The sequence below is a fragment of the Dermacentor silvarum genome, chromosome 5 (genome assembly GCF_013339745.2).
Source record: "Dermacentor silvarum isolate Dsil-2018 chromosome 5, BIME_Dsil_1.4, whole genome shotgun sequence".
Taxonomy (NCBI): Eukaryota; Metazoa; Arthropoda; class Arachnida; order Ixodida; family Ixodidae; genus Dermacentor; species Dermacentor silvarum.
The window spans coordinates 23,901,113-23,918,528 of record NC_051158.1 but is presented as its reverse complement, the minus strand read 5'-3'; the positions used below and the strand labels follow the sequence as shown (position 1 = coordinate 23,918,528).

General features: G+C 45.7%; 1 protein-coding gene across 1 annotated transcript in view; it reads right to left on the bottom strand.

Annotated features, from left to right (window-relative positions):
- Positions 1–3,032: 3,032 nt before the first annotated feature.
- Positions 3,033–17,416, bottom strand: part of LOC119453082 (inactive rhomboid protein 1-like) — a 45,374-nt gene continuing 30,990 nt past the window's right edge. Inside the window, 6 exon segments of the mRNA XM_037715075.2 lie at positions 3,033–10,473; positions 10,882–11,035; positions 11,937–12,037; positions 12,661–12,895; positions 13,328–13,413; positions 13,415–13,468. Of these exon segments, the coding sequence (XP_037571003.1) occupies positions 10,045–10,473; positions 10,882–11,035; positions 11,937–12,037; positions 12,661–12,895; positions 13,328–13,413; positions 13,415–13,468 (1,059 nt within the window). The 3' untranslated portion in view covers positions 3,033–10,044.

Here is a 17,416-nt window from a genome sequence, read left to right as displayed (position 1 = left end):
TTTACGTGTAATTGACCCAAGTGGGTTGAGTCAGAAGTTGAGCTGACCCAGTTTCACTCGACCGTGTTTACATGCACCTTGCCAAGCATGTTGGGAGAGTCAACCCACCCCTTGCAAGCGGTTTCAATGAACTCGCCTTAATGCTCGCTCTGCCAGATCCGCTAGTTCACAAAGGTTGAGCGATGGGCCTAGTTGGGTGCTGCATATATTCAATATTTTCCGGGCGCATTAGACACGTACAATAGAATAGGCACACACAGCAGTGTGTGTGTGTATATTCTGTTTGTGTCTGATGCGTTGGGAAAAACACCGGGCCTGCTAGTGTTTACATGAACCCTTTGGCTGGTTTTCGGACCCGCCTCAATCCGGCTTTGTTGGGTTCATGTAAACGTCTAGACTGCACCATTTCATTTCTGGTGTCCATGTAATTGGTGCAGTTGAATGCCTCTACAACGAAGGCATTTCATTATGTCCCAACAGAATTCCTATCCTTCATATGTATTGTGAATACCTCTAGAACAAAGACAACTACGATGAATTTGCCTGTACAATGAAAGAATTTAGGAACCCATGCCGGCTGGTTTGTTGCTTTAATGGCCGTAAGGACTGGCACCACCACTGCACTCTGCATTACAGAGTTTTAGCGTGTCTGGTATCCCGGCAAATGCAGGCAGTTTGGACGGATTGCTGGGTGAGCGGCTGGAATGTTGATACCACTTGGTGTAGCAGAGTTCTCAACCAGACAAAAACAGAGCTATTATTGCAGTTACCAAGTGTATCCTACTTTGCTGATGGTGTCAATTTCGGGCAGTGGCTTGGTAATTGCAATAATAGCTGTGTTTGTCTGGTTGAGCTCTGCTCCACCAGGTGTTGACACCACTCCAGCATGGTGACGTTTACGCCTCCGCTCACCCGGACATTTGACCCGGAAATCCACCCAAACCGGTTGGGAGATGCTGCTTTGGCCGCATACCGATGAATAATGGCATGTTGTTACTAGCGAATTCGTTTTATCTTAATGTATTAGTTTCTAGATTCTGGGGATTGAGGTATGCCCCGGCGCCTTTACGCGGGCATTCACCTGTTCTGTCGTCCCTACCCCTCTCCCATTCCACTCGTGTTGCCGGCGGAGGCTCGCCTCGTCCGCAGAGCGAGCGTGAAAGAGATATTTCTCCGAGTTTGTATGGGTGTTCTGTGGCAGCACAGGGTTCGCACACGTTTTCCTTTCGTCCGCCGGTCCCTTTGTGTCTCGAACTTGAGCTCGCATGCCTTGGTACGTATGGCGAGCGCGTACCTTGTATTGAAGAGCGGTGCCTGTATAGTAGCGCTCGCGTGTGGTCGTACCATGGGTGTACTGTGGTCGTACTGCGCCGGGCCGCACTTATCGGAGGCCCAAGCCGACGGAGGTTGCCAAAGCTCTCGGGAGTGGGCCCATTGGTTATCGCGAGAGCAGGCAGGATAGCCGCGGGGACTTTTCCTAGCGGCGTGTCGTGGAGAGCCATCCTCCCACAGCGACGTGCTAGCGCCCCTGCCCTTGTCATGGGATCCTTTCGATGCCGGCCCGGGACCGGGCGTTTGTGCCGTGTTGGGCGCCGCCGGAGACAGTAAATGCCATTAGCGATGCCGAGACAGAGCGCCGGGCACAGGTATTTTACTGCCTACTACGCGTACTCTAGTTTTCAGTAGATTCTTCACTTGCGTCTTTTCTCCACTGGATATAACCAATCCATGCATGACGAGTACGTCGTGAAAATTTTTTTAGGCTCATTATAGGCAAGTTGGGATATAGTGAATTACCTTGTATATCAAACTATGTTTGCTGCATAAGCCTGTTCGTTATAACCGGGCTTGACTGTTTACTATTGGATGACTGTGGTGTCCACTAGTGTGCCAAGAGGCTCAGTGCAGGTGGGATATCTTGTTTTTGCATGACTGACAGCACAGATGTCATTAGCTGATGCAAAACTGTACTTTTGATTTCCTTTGCTAATAACTCACCTTTGTGGGTGAAGCAAGTCCTGCTAAGCCGTCAGAAAGGTCGTGTATGTGCTATTCTAGCCAAACTTGAACAGTTCTCAGCACAATTGTCTGAAAGCTTGAGCACCATGCTTTGAGCTGCACTGGCACCTTCTACAAATGCCTATATGGTTCTAGATAGCTTGCATCTGAGCAAGCCCTGGCACACTGGTAGAACTTTCCAAATCTTTTTCGTTCTTGCCGGTTACCGAGGCTTCAACAGCTGTTGGCCCTGTGGCACCGGCGCCAGCAATCATAGGCGGTTGCATCTGCTGAAGCCTGGTAACTGGTAAGGCAAAAGAGATTAATGCAGTGCCATCAGTGTGGATGGGCATCCCCTGGTGCAAGCTACCTCACACCAGGTGTTATCGGTAGACCGCACCAGCGCGGTCCAAAGTTCGGCGTTCGAGCCCTCTAGACAGGTTTCCCGACAACTTCTGGACTCTGTTTCATACATAGCAAGCAACGCTATGGAGACTCGACTTCTCTCACTGATTACATTCAAAACTAAATGAAAGAAAGATGTATGTTTGTTTCATGTAATTTGATGAAACTTACTTTCATGTAGCAAGATATGACGTTGTTAGATTAATGGCATCGCAGACCTGAACCTATTTACCACTGAACGAGCGAAGTGAGGCATTTTCGCAACAATTGGCGACAGCACACTGCCTGCACTCGCAACCAAACACAGTACACCGCACACTGGAAGTGCAAGGATGCACAAATACGCAAGTCTGATGTGACCTTATGTCCACGTGTTGCAGTTGTAATGTGTGATGTCGTTATTCCGCCGAAGCGTTGCAGATAAAAAGCAACTGCGCTGCAAAACGTGCCAGAACTTGTGTGACTGCACTACTTGTGTATATTCCACAGTGCAGCCTGCTAAGCATGAAATGCAGTGTAGGTAAGTGTCATGCTAGAGCCAGCAACCTGCAAGCACCCAACCCTTTCTTGTCTGCCCTCGGGTTCTGGCAGAAAGCTCTGATGAAATGACGACACACGGAGCCAAGAAGTCACCAGTGCTGCTTTCAATTGTGTGCATTTATTAAAATATATTTATTACAACCGAGAACATTTCTCAGGAAAGAGAGAGAGAGGCGGTTCTGCAGGAGAGGGGGTAGTTTCATTTTTTTAATCTCTTCACCAGCGTCTCATTGCTTTTGTGTCACTTTTTTTTTTTTTCGACCTCAAACCACCGCCCGATTTTTGTTTTTGGTAACCACCGGTCAGCCAGCGTCCAACAGTGAATGGAAAAAAAGAAAACAACAAAAACACGCAGAGTCATCATCGGTGCAGGTTGCTGTCACCGGCACCGCGCAACAGGTGCAACACGTTTCCTCGTATAGAAAGGTAAAAAAACGCTCGCCGACGCAGTCTCGTGTTGCTTGCTTGGCACGCCCATTGTCATGTTGTTAACTCTGGTGTGCCCTCAGTAGAGAACGGGAAGGGTGGAGGGGGGGGAGGGTTGAAGGTGGAGGTGGTGTGTTTTTTTATTTTTTTGCTTTGGTTAGTTACGTCGGTTTCGCTATATACACTGTGTACATGTTTATACAAGCCTTGCGCTTCTTTACCACTCGTACGACAAAGAGAGAGACACAAAAAAAAAAGCTATGCGTTTTTTTCTAGCTTCCTCATCCGTTCGACGAACGCTCACTTCACAGTGACAGTAGAAAAAAAAAAAAAAAAAGAGGAGAGGCGAATGTAGGCGTCCTAAATATCTCGTTCCCAGACAGCAACACACTATCCAACGATCAAGTCTCGTTACAGTCGTCGGCGCTGAGTCTCGCACTGGGATAACGGAAAGACAATGGACAGAACTCGGAATGACGGGAGGTGCGATCAATTGGTCATCAATACCCTCCGACAATCGGTCTCAGTAGCAACAGTGTCTTTTTTTGTTTTTCCCCCGCTACAGGCACCGGGTCATGCTGGGATGACGAAAAGACGACTGAAAGAACTGGGAGGTCAGATTGACTAATCATCATTCCTTTTTTTACTTACAGAAGAGTTCTAGAAACTGTTATTCAGTGGTTGTCCTTCAAACAAGCTTGCATCTCTGCCACATTAGCACGGAGTCTGATAATGTCTAATGCCTTAAAGTTGCTCGATGCTGTTAATTTCAAAGGTGGGACCGCATATCAAGATTTAATCCAGAGTTCGACAGAAACCCGTCTGTCCAGGAATGAACATAGAAGAATAAAACGAACACTCGCCAAGAAGTAAAGTGTAATAAATCAATATATCAAGATTTCATGTCACTAAGTGCCACGATCATGATTCGGCTAAATAATGCACTAATGTTGTCCTGTAATCTGAAAATATTTAATATTTGTAAATACAGTCAAACCTCGATATAACGAACCTCGATTTAATGAAATTTGCGATATAACAAAGTTTTTCGCTGCAACTACAACATCGTTCTATCGAGGTTTCACTAGTAGTTTCAAGCAACTCAAACCTAACAAAGCAATTTTGTGGAAATTGGTATTCATTATCGCTTCCCCGTTGACAAAGTAGCTTTAAGCAAGGCACATAGTATCAAATCCACTTGAAAGATTGTGCTACTATGGAGACAGCCTGATACTGTGTTAATTCCAGAGGTGATGCCACACATCTACGATTTAATGCCTTCAAGTTTCAAAATTCTGATATGGCTAAATATTGCACGAACATTGTCATCTAATCAGAAAACATAATTTGCAAATGGTTTCAATATTACCCAAATATAAATTTTAAACAATTTTACGGAAATCAATATATATTTCATTGTTGACGATGTAGTTTTAAGCAAAGCACATAGGAACTGAGTATCAAGTCTGTTAGCAAGGATATAAACAGCTGATACCCATACAAAAACATGTCCCGAATGTTATGAGTACTACAAACTTTGTTGCCTGATACAGAGCTGTTCGTTGCAAGAAATATGCCTGTTCAGTATAAACGGTGCGCAAATGCACACGCAGTCAACGGGCAAATAAGTTGTGGCAAGGTCATCAAGTTGTGGATTACATTAGGCAAAGTTTGTACGTATGATCGTCAATTTAACAGCATTAAACTTAAGGCATTAAACACTCACTGTCATGCTATGTGCATCAGTGGCACGGATATTAGCCATCACGATGAGAACTTACGTGAGCTGAGTCCTGCATCTTATCTGCAGCATTCTGAAGGTGCCAGATAAATTTAAATTTGCTTAAAAAATTCCAGCGTTTCCTTCCAAACAAGTCTGCAAAGTCCTCAAACTGCTCCGATGGAATTGTAAGCAGGTGCAGACATGATAATGCAGGTGCAAAAAAAGGTCTTGGTTCCGAGTGTCCAACAAAGGGCTTGTCTTCTCTTAGGCATCGGCACAGGTCCAAGGAGTTCTGCCCTAACATTTGTTGCTACTGGTGCTAAATGACCATACAACCAGGTAGGACTTATTATGCCAATGAACAGGTGCATATTATGTTGGTGACCTTAAATACCATTTCATGTTACATTCATTATGCTAAATCGAGAAAAGTAATGTTTCTTCAACGTTTCCCGCGATAAAGGTGACATATTTGATCACTGAACAGCCTTGAGTTAACAGAGTAGCATTTGCGTGTGCACAGTGACTTGCACAATCAGTGGCAGAAGTTCTGCCAATTTACACCCAACAAATCACGAGGGGGCACGCAGCTTACGAAAAAAAAAAACACACAAATCACCTATGTGGCCATGTGCATTTTCCCTTGTCTGTGGTATTTTGCACATAATATAACATGCAGTGAGGGCTGAATGATTCTTATCACGCACTCCATAAAAACAAAAAAATTTTAACTAGCAACAACTGCCCTGAAACACTTGCATGCACAGTCCAACAATACCACAGTTTTTTTTTTTTTTGCATAATAGTTGGGAAATTAATAGATTCCATATCGATTATGCTGTTGCCGACAGCTGCCAACGTCCCCGCACTGCAGACGTGGCAAGAGTTGAGCACCTTCGCTATCTGTCCGATTCTTGCACGTCAGTGCCGCATACTGCCATTTTGCTGCTCCTGTTGCCATTCGCTTGCACTTAATTTTTTTCCGTTTCACTGTACCTCATTACGGCCAATAATATTGAAAGCAAGAATGTACATGGTCCTAGACATAACAAAATCACCAAATGGCACGATTACTTTCGTAGCGAGGCCTGAAATTTATGCATTTTACACAATCTGGAAAAGTCATATGGATAACAACTGGGAAACACCGCCTGCGGTTTTGCTGGATATCATTTGATTGAAAGAATGAACAGTTTTCCTGATGAATGTTATTGAAAAAAGCAAGAATATCTTTGGGATCGAAAGTTTAAAAAATAATTATCTATGCAAAAAGCGCGCAGATTTCGTAGAACACGTGGGAAGACAGAACTTAGGTGTAATGTTAATGTGTTTGCACGCAGAACTTGTGGAGTCACTGCAAACAGCTCACAAAGTGTTATGTGGATCAAACTACAATGAGCTAAGCGATGCTAAAACTAAGTAGTGTACCGTAATTAACAGGGGTAATATTAATGAGGTAGAATAAGCAACACTAATAACATCGTTATGTAGTTCTTGGACATTCAAGAATGTTGTATGGTCAAAAGCAAGCGTTTTAGCACCCAATAACAGTACCTAGGTGACGAAAGCTGCTGTCAAACTATGTCGCAGAAAGTTTGACTTTGTCGTGCAAAGTTTGTCAAACTTTGTTTTACAATCAAACCTCGGATGTAATTGAACATGGCAACAACAAATCTGTTATAACGAAGTAAACCTAAAATTTGGTTTGCTGTGCTTCATTTCAATGAGTATTCTACTTCTAAAACAAAACCAAAAATGATGGAACCCGAGACAATATCCGTTACAGCAAAGCAAATATTTGTTTACTTGGCAGCTTAATGTATGTATTCTGGTAACTAAAATGTCAAATACTCAGCGGGAGATACTCTATATGACTTCATTCTTGCAACAACTCGATTCAGGACTTGCCAATCACTTAGGTTTTAGCCAATCACTTGGTCTGGCTGGCCTGTAGACAACAAGCCAACGTGCCTATCCTGTGCGATCATATCGGTTGCACTATTTCATATTAACGAAGGTGCACCAGTGCGTTTGTAATTTATTATTGTTCACGTGCAATGTTTGAGCACGTAAAGCCACCGACGGGTGATCAAAATTGACAATAGGCCATTCACTGGCCTGTCAGAGGCAATAGGCTTACATTTCTTTCACGCACACCCAATTGTGATTTTTTTTTTTTCTGCCGATGTCGGCATGTGTCGTTACGAAAAATTTCCAAGTAAACCGAAGGTACGTTTGTGTCGGTTGCAGCTTCGTCATAATGAGGTATGACATTCAAGGTTTGTCAAACTTTGTCATACAAACTTTGGAGTACAAGGCCTGTCAGGCAATGCCTATCAAATTTGGTTGTGCAAAGTCTGTCACAAACTGAGACTAGTGTTACCGGAACTATCTTTCAAGATTAAAACACAAACAACTGAAAATGATCGGCATCACATGCAACAGCATAAGCCATACGACAATGGGAGGTCAGAGTGCATCTGACTAGAATCAACAGGAAGTTTCCTCGATAAACATCTAAAAACATAGAAACACAAACTACTAAATATAACCAGTAGTATATCACAATTATATAACTCTAAAAACAAAAGCTAGAAGAAATAAAGGCGCCCTGTGACCTAATTTGACAGTAAAAGCCACTTAATAGATTTTTTTTTGCACTATTAGCTCAGGTAGAAACAAGAAAAACGAAGTTGTCACAACTCACTGAATTGCATCTTCTGGCATAGCACAACGCGTTGTAAAACTTGTAGTTGAAGAAAAGCAACAGGGTTGGCCTTCCAATATCAAATCAAACCGTGTATATAACAGTAAAAATGGCAGGGCAAAAGAAGGAAGGGGAGGGGGTGGGGGGCATGATCCACAGACGTCAGGCCAAATACGGTACGCTACACACACGACGCCACATCGCCGCCAACAAAAAGGACGTTGTTGCAAAGCTCTCTCCATCTCGAAACCGGCGTGAAATAACAGTCAACACGTCACCACCGCACATTTGAGAAAGAACATCCACAGCAAAAAAAAAAAAAAAGAAGAAAACTGGGATCGTTGAACAAGTATACTATCCTGCATCGTGGAGTCCTTGTCAACCAAGCACCACAGTCCACCACATCCTGCCCTGTACAATCACCACGCACAAGATGGGATGAAAACAAAAGAGGAACAGTGCGGAGGAAAGGTTTGCCATTTCCCCCCCCGCAATCAATGAACACAAGCCTGCAGAAGCCGGCAGGCAAATTCTTGCACAGAGATACAAGTATGCTTCGGCGAGCACAACGACAAGTCCTTTCTCGCCCGTGCCTCTCAACCGAGCGATCACTCCGTCCTTTTTGTTTTTTCCAACGCTTAACAGCTGGATGGCGTTTCTGGAAGACGAGTTGCATCGTCGTCTTCCGCGCTGAAGGCTCCAACAGGTCTTGCCTCGTTTTAGCCTCGCTAGTCTCGCTTCAAAGCTTCCTCACACACGACCAGCAGCGCCTTCTCATCACTTCGGCCTCCCAACAACAGTCACTCTCGAAAGCAAAGCCATGAGACAAACATCGCACAACATCACTCGCCTTGCAGGATAGTCCTGCTATATAAAAGAAAGAAAGAAGAGAAAACAACAGCAACTTTCACAGACCCATCGCTTGCTTCGTGAAACAGTCTGGAATGCCCAGTGCAACCCTGTCAGTCGCAAATGCCGTCGCTGACGGCGACTGCAACGGCTCTAAGTCTTGTGACTCACCAGTCGAAGAGAGAGTGATCTTGCGCCATCTCTCATCGAAATACTGAACGCTGCACGCAAGCTCGGCATTGGCGAAACTTTCTTTTCTTCCAACAGACTCGCCGATAGCGTGCACGAGCTCACAATCAAGCCTTGTGACCACACTCTGTCCTCTGCCGTCCCCACCGTTACATGATGAAGAGCCAAGAACTTTCAGTTTCTGCGGGCACTTGTTTACCTGCACTTTGCCCCTGCAGATTCTCCATTTTCCCATGTTGCTTCGAGACCAAGGCACATGGGAAGTCGTCTGTTAAGTCAGCTGCAACACCCGTCAATACTGTTTAGAAGACAGTGTAGGAGCAATCGTGCAGGTGGCCCAACATGCTTCTGACAGTTCGAGGTAACTTCCTGGTTTCCTTTGCAATAAGTTATCCTTACGCTGCTTTCTTTTTTAACTTCGTGAGTGCAGCCAATTTCTGAACCACTTCATAGGCGGACTAGTATCAGGTGCCACTCTCCTGCTCCTACAGTACGTGGCGTTTGTTGTACCATTGCCACAGGTGCAGCCTGAGTGGCTGTCGAACGCTTTCGTCGTAGAACTTGCCCGAGGCCAACCCGCGCCAAGCACGTGGAATGTGTCGTCTGCTCTCACATGCGACAATACTCGCTACCACAGTTGCGGCAACTACTGGTACACCCCGACCGGCCTCAGTAAGTCCCATGACGACATCATTTGATGACCACTTCAGCGGTTTCTTTTTTTTTTTTCTAGTGATACCACCACTGTTAACCGTTCTATCCGCAGATGGCAATGACTCACTGCCTTTCATCACTGCTGCATTGGTAAACCGACTCCTACACGCAAAACGAGCGAGACTCGCTCGTGCAAACGACTCGGCTTCGCAACGCTCGCGAGCGACTTAAGCCCTGGCTCTCCTGGCCGAGCTGTTCTGTGCCCTTAAACTGCCTCACGCTCCATATTGCTGCATCTAACCGACGCGACAAGACCGCCTTCCTTCTCCGCACGCGCACGGTCTCTCGACCGTCACAGGCACTGCTCAGATGTTGACGCGAGCCTCGTTTCAACAAAGGCCGACACTGGGAGAGAGAGAGAGAGAACTCTCTTCGAGACACGTCCGCACGTGCGCGTGCAGGCTTCGGCAACGGCTTTTGGTGGCGACGGCGACAACGAAGCCGCGGCGGGGAGTCACCGGCAAGGGCGACAACGGGTGGGGAGGGGCCACGATCACGTGTCCTGGCGGGTGATGTTTATGCGGTGGCTGTCGCACAGGTCCCGGGTGAGGGGCAGGCAGTTGAGATAGTGGCAGAAGGAGCACTCGTAAATGGGGTGCACGTAGAACAGCAGCACGAGCCCCACGAACAGGGCTACCGACACGATGAGGCAGGCCCAAATCAGGGCCACCTTGGCCGTCCGGTCGTAGCTGCCGAACGAGACGTAGGGCAGCAGCGCGTACGACATCAGGAAGCCAAACACAAAGCCGAACACATGCGCATAGTTGTCCACCCACGGCAGCAGGCCCAGCAGGAAAAGCACGGCGGCGCCTGCGCCGAGCTTGAGCAGGGCGGCACTCGGCCGCTTCAGCATCTGCCAGCAGTGGATCACCTCGACGAACAGGCAGGCCAGCAGGCCGAACTGTGCGCCCGCTGGACCCACCTGCGCAGGGGGGGGGGGGGGAGGGGCGGTGCCAAGGAAAACCGAAAGCCAAGGTTACAGGGATGCCAAACACCGCAACAAAGCAAAATGCTAAGAGGCAGAGCAAACTGAAAGGCTAGTATTTGGTTCAAGGCTAACTTTGTCGTGGCTGGTAGATGGCAGATTGACAGATGACATCAGTTCAAGCTAGCGCTGTACATTGCTCTCTTGTGATCACAAATAGGTGGCTGCAACCAATATGGGACGCTTACTACACGAAGAGGACGGTTTGTGCAGGTGAAAAGTAGGCAGCAACTCATCACTTTCAAATTCATGAGGTCATAAGAGTGTTGAAATAAGGACATTCAATTACTTCAAATAGCCTAGCAGCCACCACCAAGCTTCTTGAAACAAAAGCATTGCACGTACCTCGGCCCTGTATGGAACAAAGATGGCACTGGCCAGGTTTCCGGCCACTCCGGAGCACATGTAGATCACCGCTGTGCGCACAGGGCCCGCCAATTTCTCCAGGTCACGCATCACAAACAGCTGCACTATCACAGTTATCGACAGGTGGAAGATCCTGCACAGATAAGGCAGGCAAGGGGTCACACATCAGCATCCGGAATGCTTATCAAAAGCTGTGCCAGCCCGGCACAGCTTACCATCTGTAAGCATAGATCTGGGAAACAGCTCAGAGGTTAGCCGAAAGAACCGAACATGAAGAGATGGTACTACAGGCATTTCTGGATCACAAGACTGGCCGCTGCTTTGTACGGCTTTGCAAACTACCATAAAATACTTTTGCCCACTTGTAACAACGTTTCCACGAAAAGCATAATTTTTCTTAGCACAGGTGCCTTCCATTTATATTACCGGTGGATATACAAGACAAACAGCGCACATAATACATGTCTTGAACAAGAATATCTGAGGAAAGGGGGCGGAAGGCAACATGGTAACATGAACACTAGCCTTTTATCACCATCTTCGATCTTTTTCGAACCACGTCTACATACAGAACCTCACAGATATGCTAACGTTAAAAAATCCAGCATTACTACTACAAAATTTGTTATACTAGTACTTACACAGCTAACAGAAGTATGGAATTGATGATGCTGCCTGTAACTACGAACCTTCTTAAATGTTTTCCCATTTTGCCAGCCTTGTTCTTTCCACAAGTTTATAACACATGCTTCCATGTAATTCATTCTGTACATCTGCTGTTTTGTATGCTCCATACTATCACTACTGTTGCAGGCTATGCTTCTTGTCTAGGGACTAAGACCTTGGCAGGTGTCAAGCCTTTGCCTCCCGCAGGATTATTACTGCATCCTTCCTGCAAGCAAACAATTGGCTTGACTTGAGAAAATTACCCTGTCCACATTGTACGGTTAATCCAGAAAGAATTGTGGAGTCGAAGAGGGAACAAAGTAAGGCACGCAAAATGTCGCTGAGGGACGAAGGGGTAGCCTGCCTACCCTGCGTGGAGGAACAGCGAAGTCCACAACCGGTAGAACTGGTCAGGCACTTCAGGGTTGACAAATGGAATCATGCCGCACACATCGTTTAGGCAGGAGACCTGCGTGTAGACAACATTATTAAACCCAAACATGAGTGTGTAGTAAGCTACACAGCATAGCGTGCATAAAAGCCTCGTATAAAAAGTGTGTGCAAAAGTACAGTATACATTTGTATCACATACATAAAAATCCTCGTACACAAGATAGCAGGTCTGAAGGGAAGACGTTCAGAACACCATGAAGAAGTTTCGCAGTATATGCACGTACGCTACATTCGCAAAGAACAAATGGTAAAATGGGCTTTTGTCTGGTCTCATCATCTTTGAGGTCAAAATGTTAGCAATAATTGGCACAAATATCCTGACTGAAGAGATAAATTACCGAATCCCGGCCACGGCGGCCGCATTTCGATGGAGGCGAAATGCAAAAACTATACAGAGTGCTACCAATCAGTGGTGCTGATCTCCTTACTCAAGAGACAAATCACAAGGCATTAGTGATGATTGGGTAAAATTTCCCGATTCAACAGACAAGTTACTGTGCTCCCACAAATAGCTATACGGTCAAATGCTACCTAAATAATGACAATAATAATAATAACAAATACATCAAGCTTGCTATAGTAATGAATGAATCTGCTAAACTTTGTCAGAAGACTAGAGAAAGCGTGGCGGTGCCCGACCTGTGAGCAGAGGGCAGCTTCCTCATGGAAGAACCCGCCAACAAAGTCGCAGTAGTCGCGGGTGGTGATGTGGCACTCGCCATACACGCCAATGCAGCAGGGACGGCCGACCACCTCGCACGACATGTGCGCGTCGGGCACCTTGCGGCTGGCGTGCGAGCGACGGCACACGGGCCACTTGGTGATGTCGTCGGGCCACTCGAAAGGGAACACCGACGCCGGCTCCTCACAGTACCTGCACGTACGCGTACACGGGGAGGGGGGGCTTTCGTAAACCATACGACGCGAGAGGGGAAAGCCTCGTTCTGTTTTAAAGGGGGTCGAACAGCGCGAAAGCTGGCGTGGAGCGTAGACTACAGACACGGTGCTGACTAACCTTCTGTCTATGGTTGTCGTCTGTCTGTGTCCGTTGTCTACACTTTGTCAAATCTTTTGTGCTGCTCAATCCCCTTTAGCATGCACTAACCAGACCAGTTCAGCACACTCACATTGTGCGTCGAAGTCAGAAAAAAAAAAAAGCCCTAGCCAAGCACAACTCCCGTGCAAGATGCACTCGTGGTACTATTATATAAATGAACTTTAGAAAGTTTTGCATAGCTATCCTCTTGCAAAGTGTGTCGAAAGACAGGATATTTGAAGAAGGCAGGCTTTCAGCAGTGCTACTCACCTTGGGTCTTGACCACAGACGGAGCCCGACAGGCGGCGCTGGGTCATACCCCGGTCCTGACCAACAGCTGACGGATCGGCGACCCATCCTCGGTGGTCCCGGTTGGCTCACATTCCATTTCCTCCACGTCGAAATCACCTCCTAATCGGCAGGGAGGCAAGCGCCAGCTCCAAAGTGTCAGATATGCATGCATGTTATCAACTTCACTCCCACCAATGTGCTACAGATAAAATATCTTTAAGGCACCTTGCCGATTCATATTTCATGCAGTTCAGATTTCGTTGCATGAAGTGTTCGTGTAAGAGTCCAATTGCGAGGCTACAAAGACTAAATTTAGGGGCCACATGTGGCCCAAATGGCTAATATAAGGTTAAAACTTTATGGTCTCGGTGTTTAACCTCCTGACAACAAAGCCAAGCACGGCTAAACACAAAACGACTAGCAGCACTTCTGATAAGTTCACTCAGACGCACAGTAATCACTAAAGCTCACGGTTCACCTGCACTGACAATTAATGTCACGCTAGACCTGGCCAGCAATGCTTGAGGCATGGTCAAGTGGCACTCTACATGGCAGGGTTGTCCTGATGGTAATGCCAATTACTGCTACTACTAAATGAAAACTGCACAGAGACATCTCTCTACGGCATTTACAGTTGTTCAAGCCTAGAAAGATGAGCATAATCTATCGTCAGATGCATTAAATGAACTATAAAGGCAAATATTGAATGAATTTTGGGGTTTTATGTGCCCAAACCACAATTTGATTACGAGGCCCGCCGTAGTGGGGGAATCCAGATTAATTGTGACCATTTGGGATCTTTAACATGCCCCAAACGCATGGGACATGGGGTTTTTGCATTTCGCCTCCACTGAAATGCGGCTACCATGGCCGGGATTTGATCCCGCGACCTCGTGCTTAGCAGCGCAACACCATATCCGCTAAGCCACCGCGGTGGGTTCATAAAGGCAAATATTAAGTCTAGCATAAAGTGACAGAGTGACAGGTTTAAGTCATGGATGTAATAAAGGCATTATGTCTACTTAAAATGGACTTTTCATAAGCAAGAAAGTCGCACACACGTCAGACAGTACTGGCACTGCCGCTGTGAGAACACAGTACCAGCTCCCGTGAAGTAGTACGTCCAGTTCACAATTGATAAAGTAAAAGGCAACATCAACTGGTGATAATAAAAGATTTAATTATGATGCATTTCAATGTGAAACCTTAACGGTGACAAAGCGGCAAACCAAACGGGCATTCCTGAAGAATGACACGCAACATGATCAGTGGCACCTTGTACCCAGACTGCCATTATGCCTGTGGCGTGGTGTTTTGTATATACAAAGTGGTGCCCCTCTGTGGAGGGCCAACAGAACTACGTTAATAAACTAATCTTCCTCTAGCATTTCTGTCTGTATAGGTTACAAGTGTATAATCTGCTTCAGAAGCCAGAACGAGAATTGTCACTGGGCTTGGGAACTGCAGCCAGAATAGTGTCCACTGCACTTTGAAGCTCTGTTTACGAGAGCCGTCCTTCTACATCGAACTATCAGAAGTGCTGGTAGTGAATTAACTCCACTGGGCTTAACCCAGCCTGGCAACAAATGGAATCACGCGCACGCAGAACATTGTAGACTAATGATTAGACAGTGCAACAAATGAAATACGACATAACCCCTGCCACACAAGCTAAAGAAAAAATGGTGTCGGGTCTCACTAATGCCGCTACTTTCAGAGGTGGTGCCATACATGAATATTTATTGCAATCAACCGCCATGATGGTGGTATGCTTAAACACTGCCTGAACATTTTTCACCCAAATGTAAAAGTTTGTCTCTTCAAAGTGGTTTGATTGATTTGTAGATAATATTGATTGATTGATTGATTTATTGATTGTGTTTAACATCACAAAGCAACACATGGCGGCTATGAGGGACACTGTAGTAGAGGCCTCTACATTAATTTTGACTACCTGGGGTTCTTGCACCCAAAGCACGACACACAAGTGCCTCCCCCTCCCCCCCGCCGCAGGCTTTTTCATTTCACGGGTATATAAATGTGACAGAGTCTTAGTTTGCATTTCACGGGTAAAGAAATGTGACGAAGTCGTTAGGAGTGAAACGTAAAAGTGAACGTCATTAAGTTTACATATATGGCACCCAATATAACGACATTAAAAAATTGAAGCCATTAGTCACTTAACGTCATTTTTTGCACCCGTGTGGCAGGGGTGTAACAATACAAGTCGATATTGTTGATATTCAATGCAAGTGCATCAATCATGCGTTGGAATCAAACTCTGAGCTTTGATCCGACGAGCAGCACTCCCAGCCAATGTCCATTTGCTGTTGCGTTTAAGACACGGCACAAACGTCAACACAGCCAAAGAGCACATCACACCAAGTTCATTCAGCTTGTCGCATAAGAAGAGTGACTCATGCGAATAATAAAGAAAAGCCAGAAATCAGATCTGCCAAGCCAGCTATTGTGAACACTGCACACAACTGAGTCTTTAGCAGTCATGCGAGGACACGGCACACACACTGATGCAAACGGAATTGTATGCAATCAAATCATAGCATCAGAAAAGTTGCTTTGTGCTATTCATATACGGGGAACCAAACAGAAAGGTCAAATAAATGGTCAGTGGTCAGAAATCAGGAGAAAAATATAGTGAGACAAACAAGATGTTTCTTGACAAACACAGGTCAAGCACTTAAATTGATGGAAAAAAACTGAGTACTGAAGAATATAAAACAACACAACAAAATCACTTCGGCAAATGTGTTACGAGAAGCTATTATCTGGAAGCAATGCGACTTCCTTGCTACGAATGAAACCAATGAACTTGTGCCCCCTGACCAAGCAAGATCTATAAACATAAAAATTCTCTAACTTCATCAACGGAAGTGAAAAATGGAATGATGCACTGAAGCGAGAGCATCTCACCATACCAGCTAGTGTTTTTTTTTTTTTATTTTTGCCTACATATTTTAAAAGAATCACCTGCAGCAGATAGCCCAGAACTGCCTATTCAGCTGAACTACTAGGAGAGGTCGACATAATTTGTGCAACTAATCACAATGTGCAACTACCTAACCTAACTAATTAATCAGTTAAGTACTTAATTAAGGGCACATGCTCTCGTTACATACCAGAAGCTGGTCAGTGATTAAGGCATGCCAATGTAGAGGTAATCCTATGAATAGCACTGGTTTCAAGATATCCACCCGCAATATTTGCAGTGAAATATGTTGCTGTTCCACTTAGTGTTGTCCATCAGTGCAAACATTGATGTTCCAGATATTTTTTGGTTGCAAGCATTGACATTCCCTTTACCTTTGCTTGCCACACACATACATTGCCGTTTCTTGCCCATCAGCACATGAAGAAGGCTTTTTGGGAATACAGCAAGCGGAGCGCAAATTCCATTCACTGTACTTTCAGGGATGGATATCTTTAAACTGGAGGCAGTCTTGGGACACCGATAAATGCGCACGACTCTTTCACTATTGCTGAGCTTCAATTACGCAACTGCAACACGTGCCCAAAATCAATTTGAACGTTAATCAAGATCAGAGCAGCTTTGACAAATGGCTAATTGCATTTCAATAATCCTCATGTTCAAGCGATGTCCACTACTTCAAGTGATCCACGGCCATGAGGCAGCAACTGCACTAATCAGCTAAGGACAATTAAAAAAAAAAAATCTGTAGTAAGAAAGAAAACCCCGTGGTATGGAATGACCTACCCGGGTAAAGCAGTTAAAAGGAAGACGTTAAATGCTTTTGCATAAACATTACAAGTGTGATTCACAGCACCGAGGAAAACTTAGGACATTAAAGGGCATCGGACGTGACACCACCAAGAGCATGCGGATGCCTTGACTATGCAGTGGCTCTCTGCCACGCTGTCCTCTCTTTCCTCAGGACGTTTGTCTGGTTGGCACGAGCCTCAGCGTGTGTGAGTGAATGTGCATTATCGAGATGTGCTGATGCTCCATCACCAAGGCCCAGCAAACAACAGCTAAAACCTTTGCTATGCCGTGGTTGCGACACAATGGCCATCCTTCCAATAATATTTATC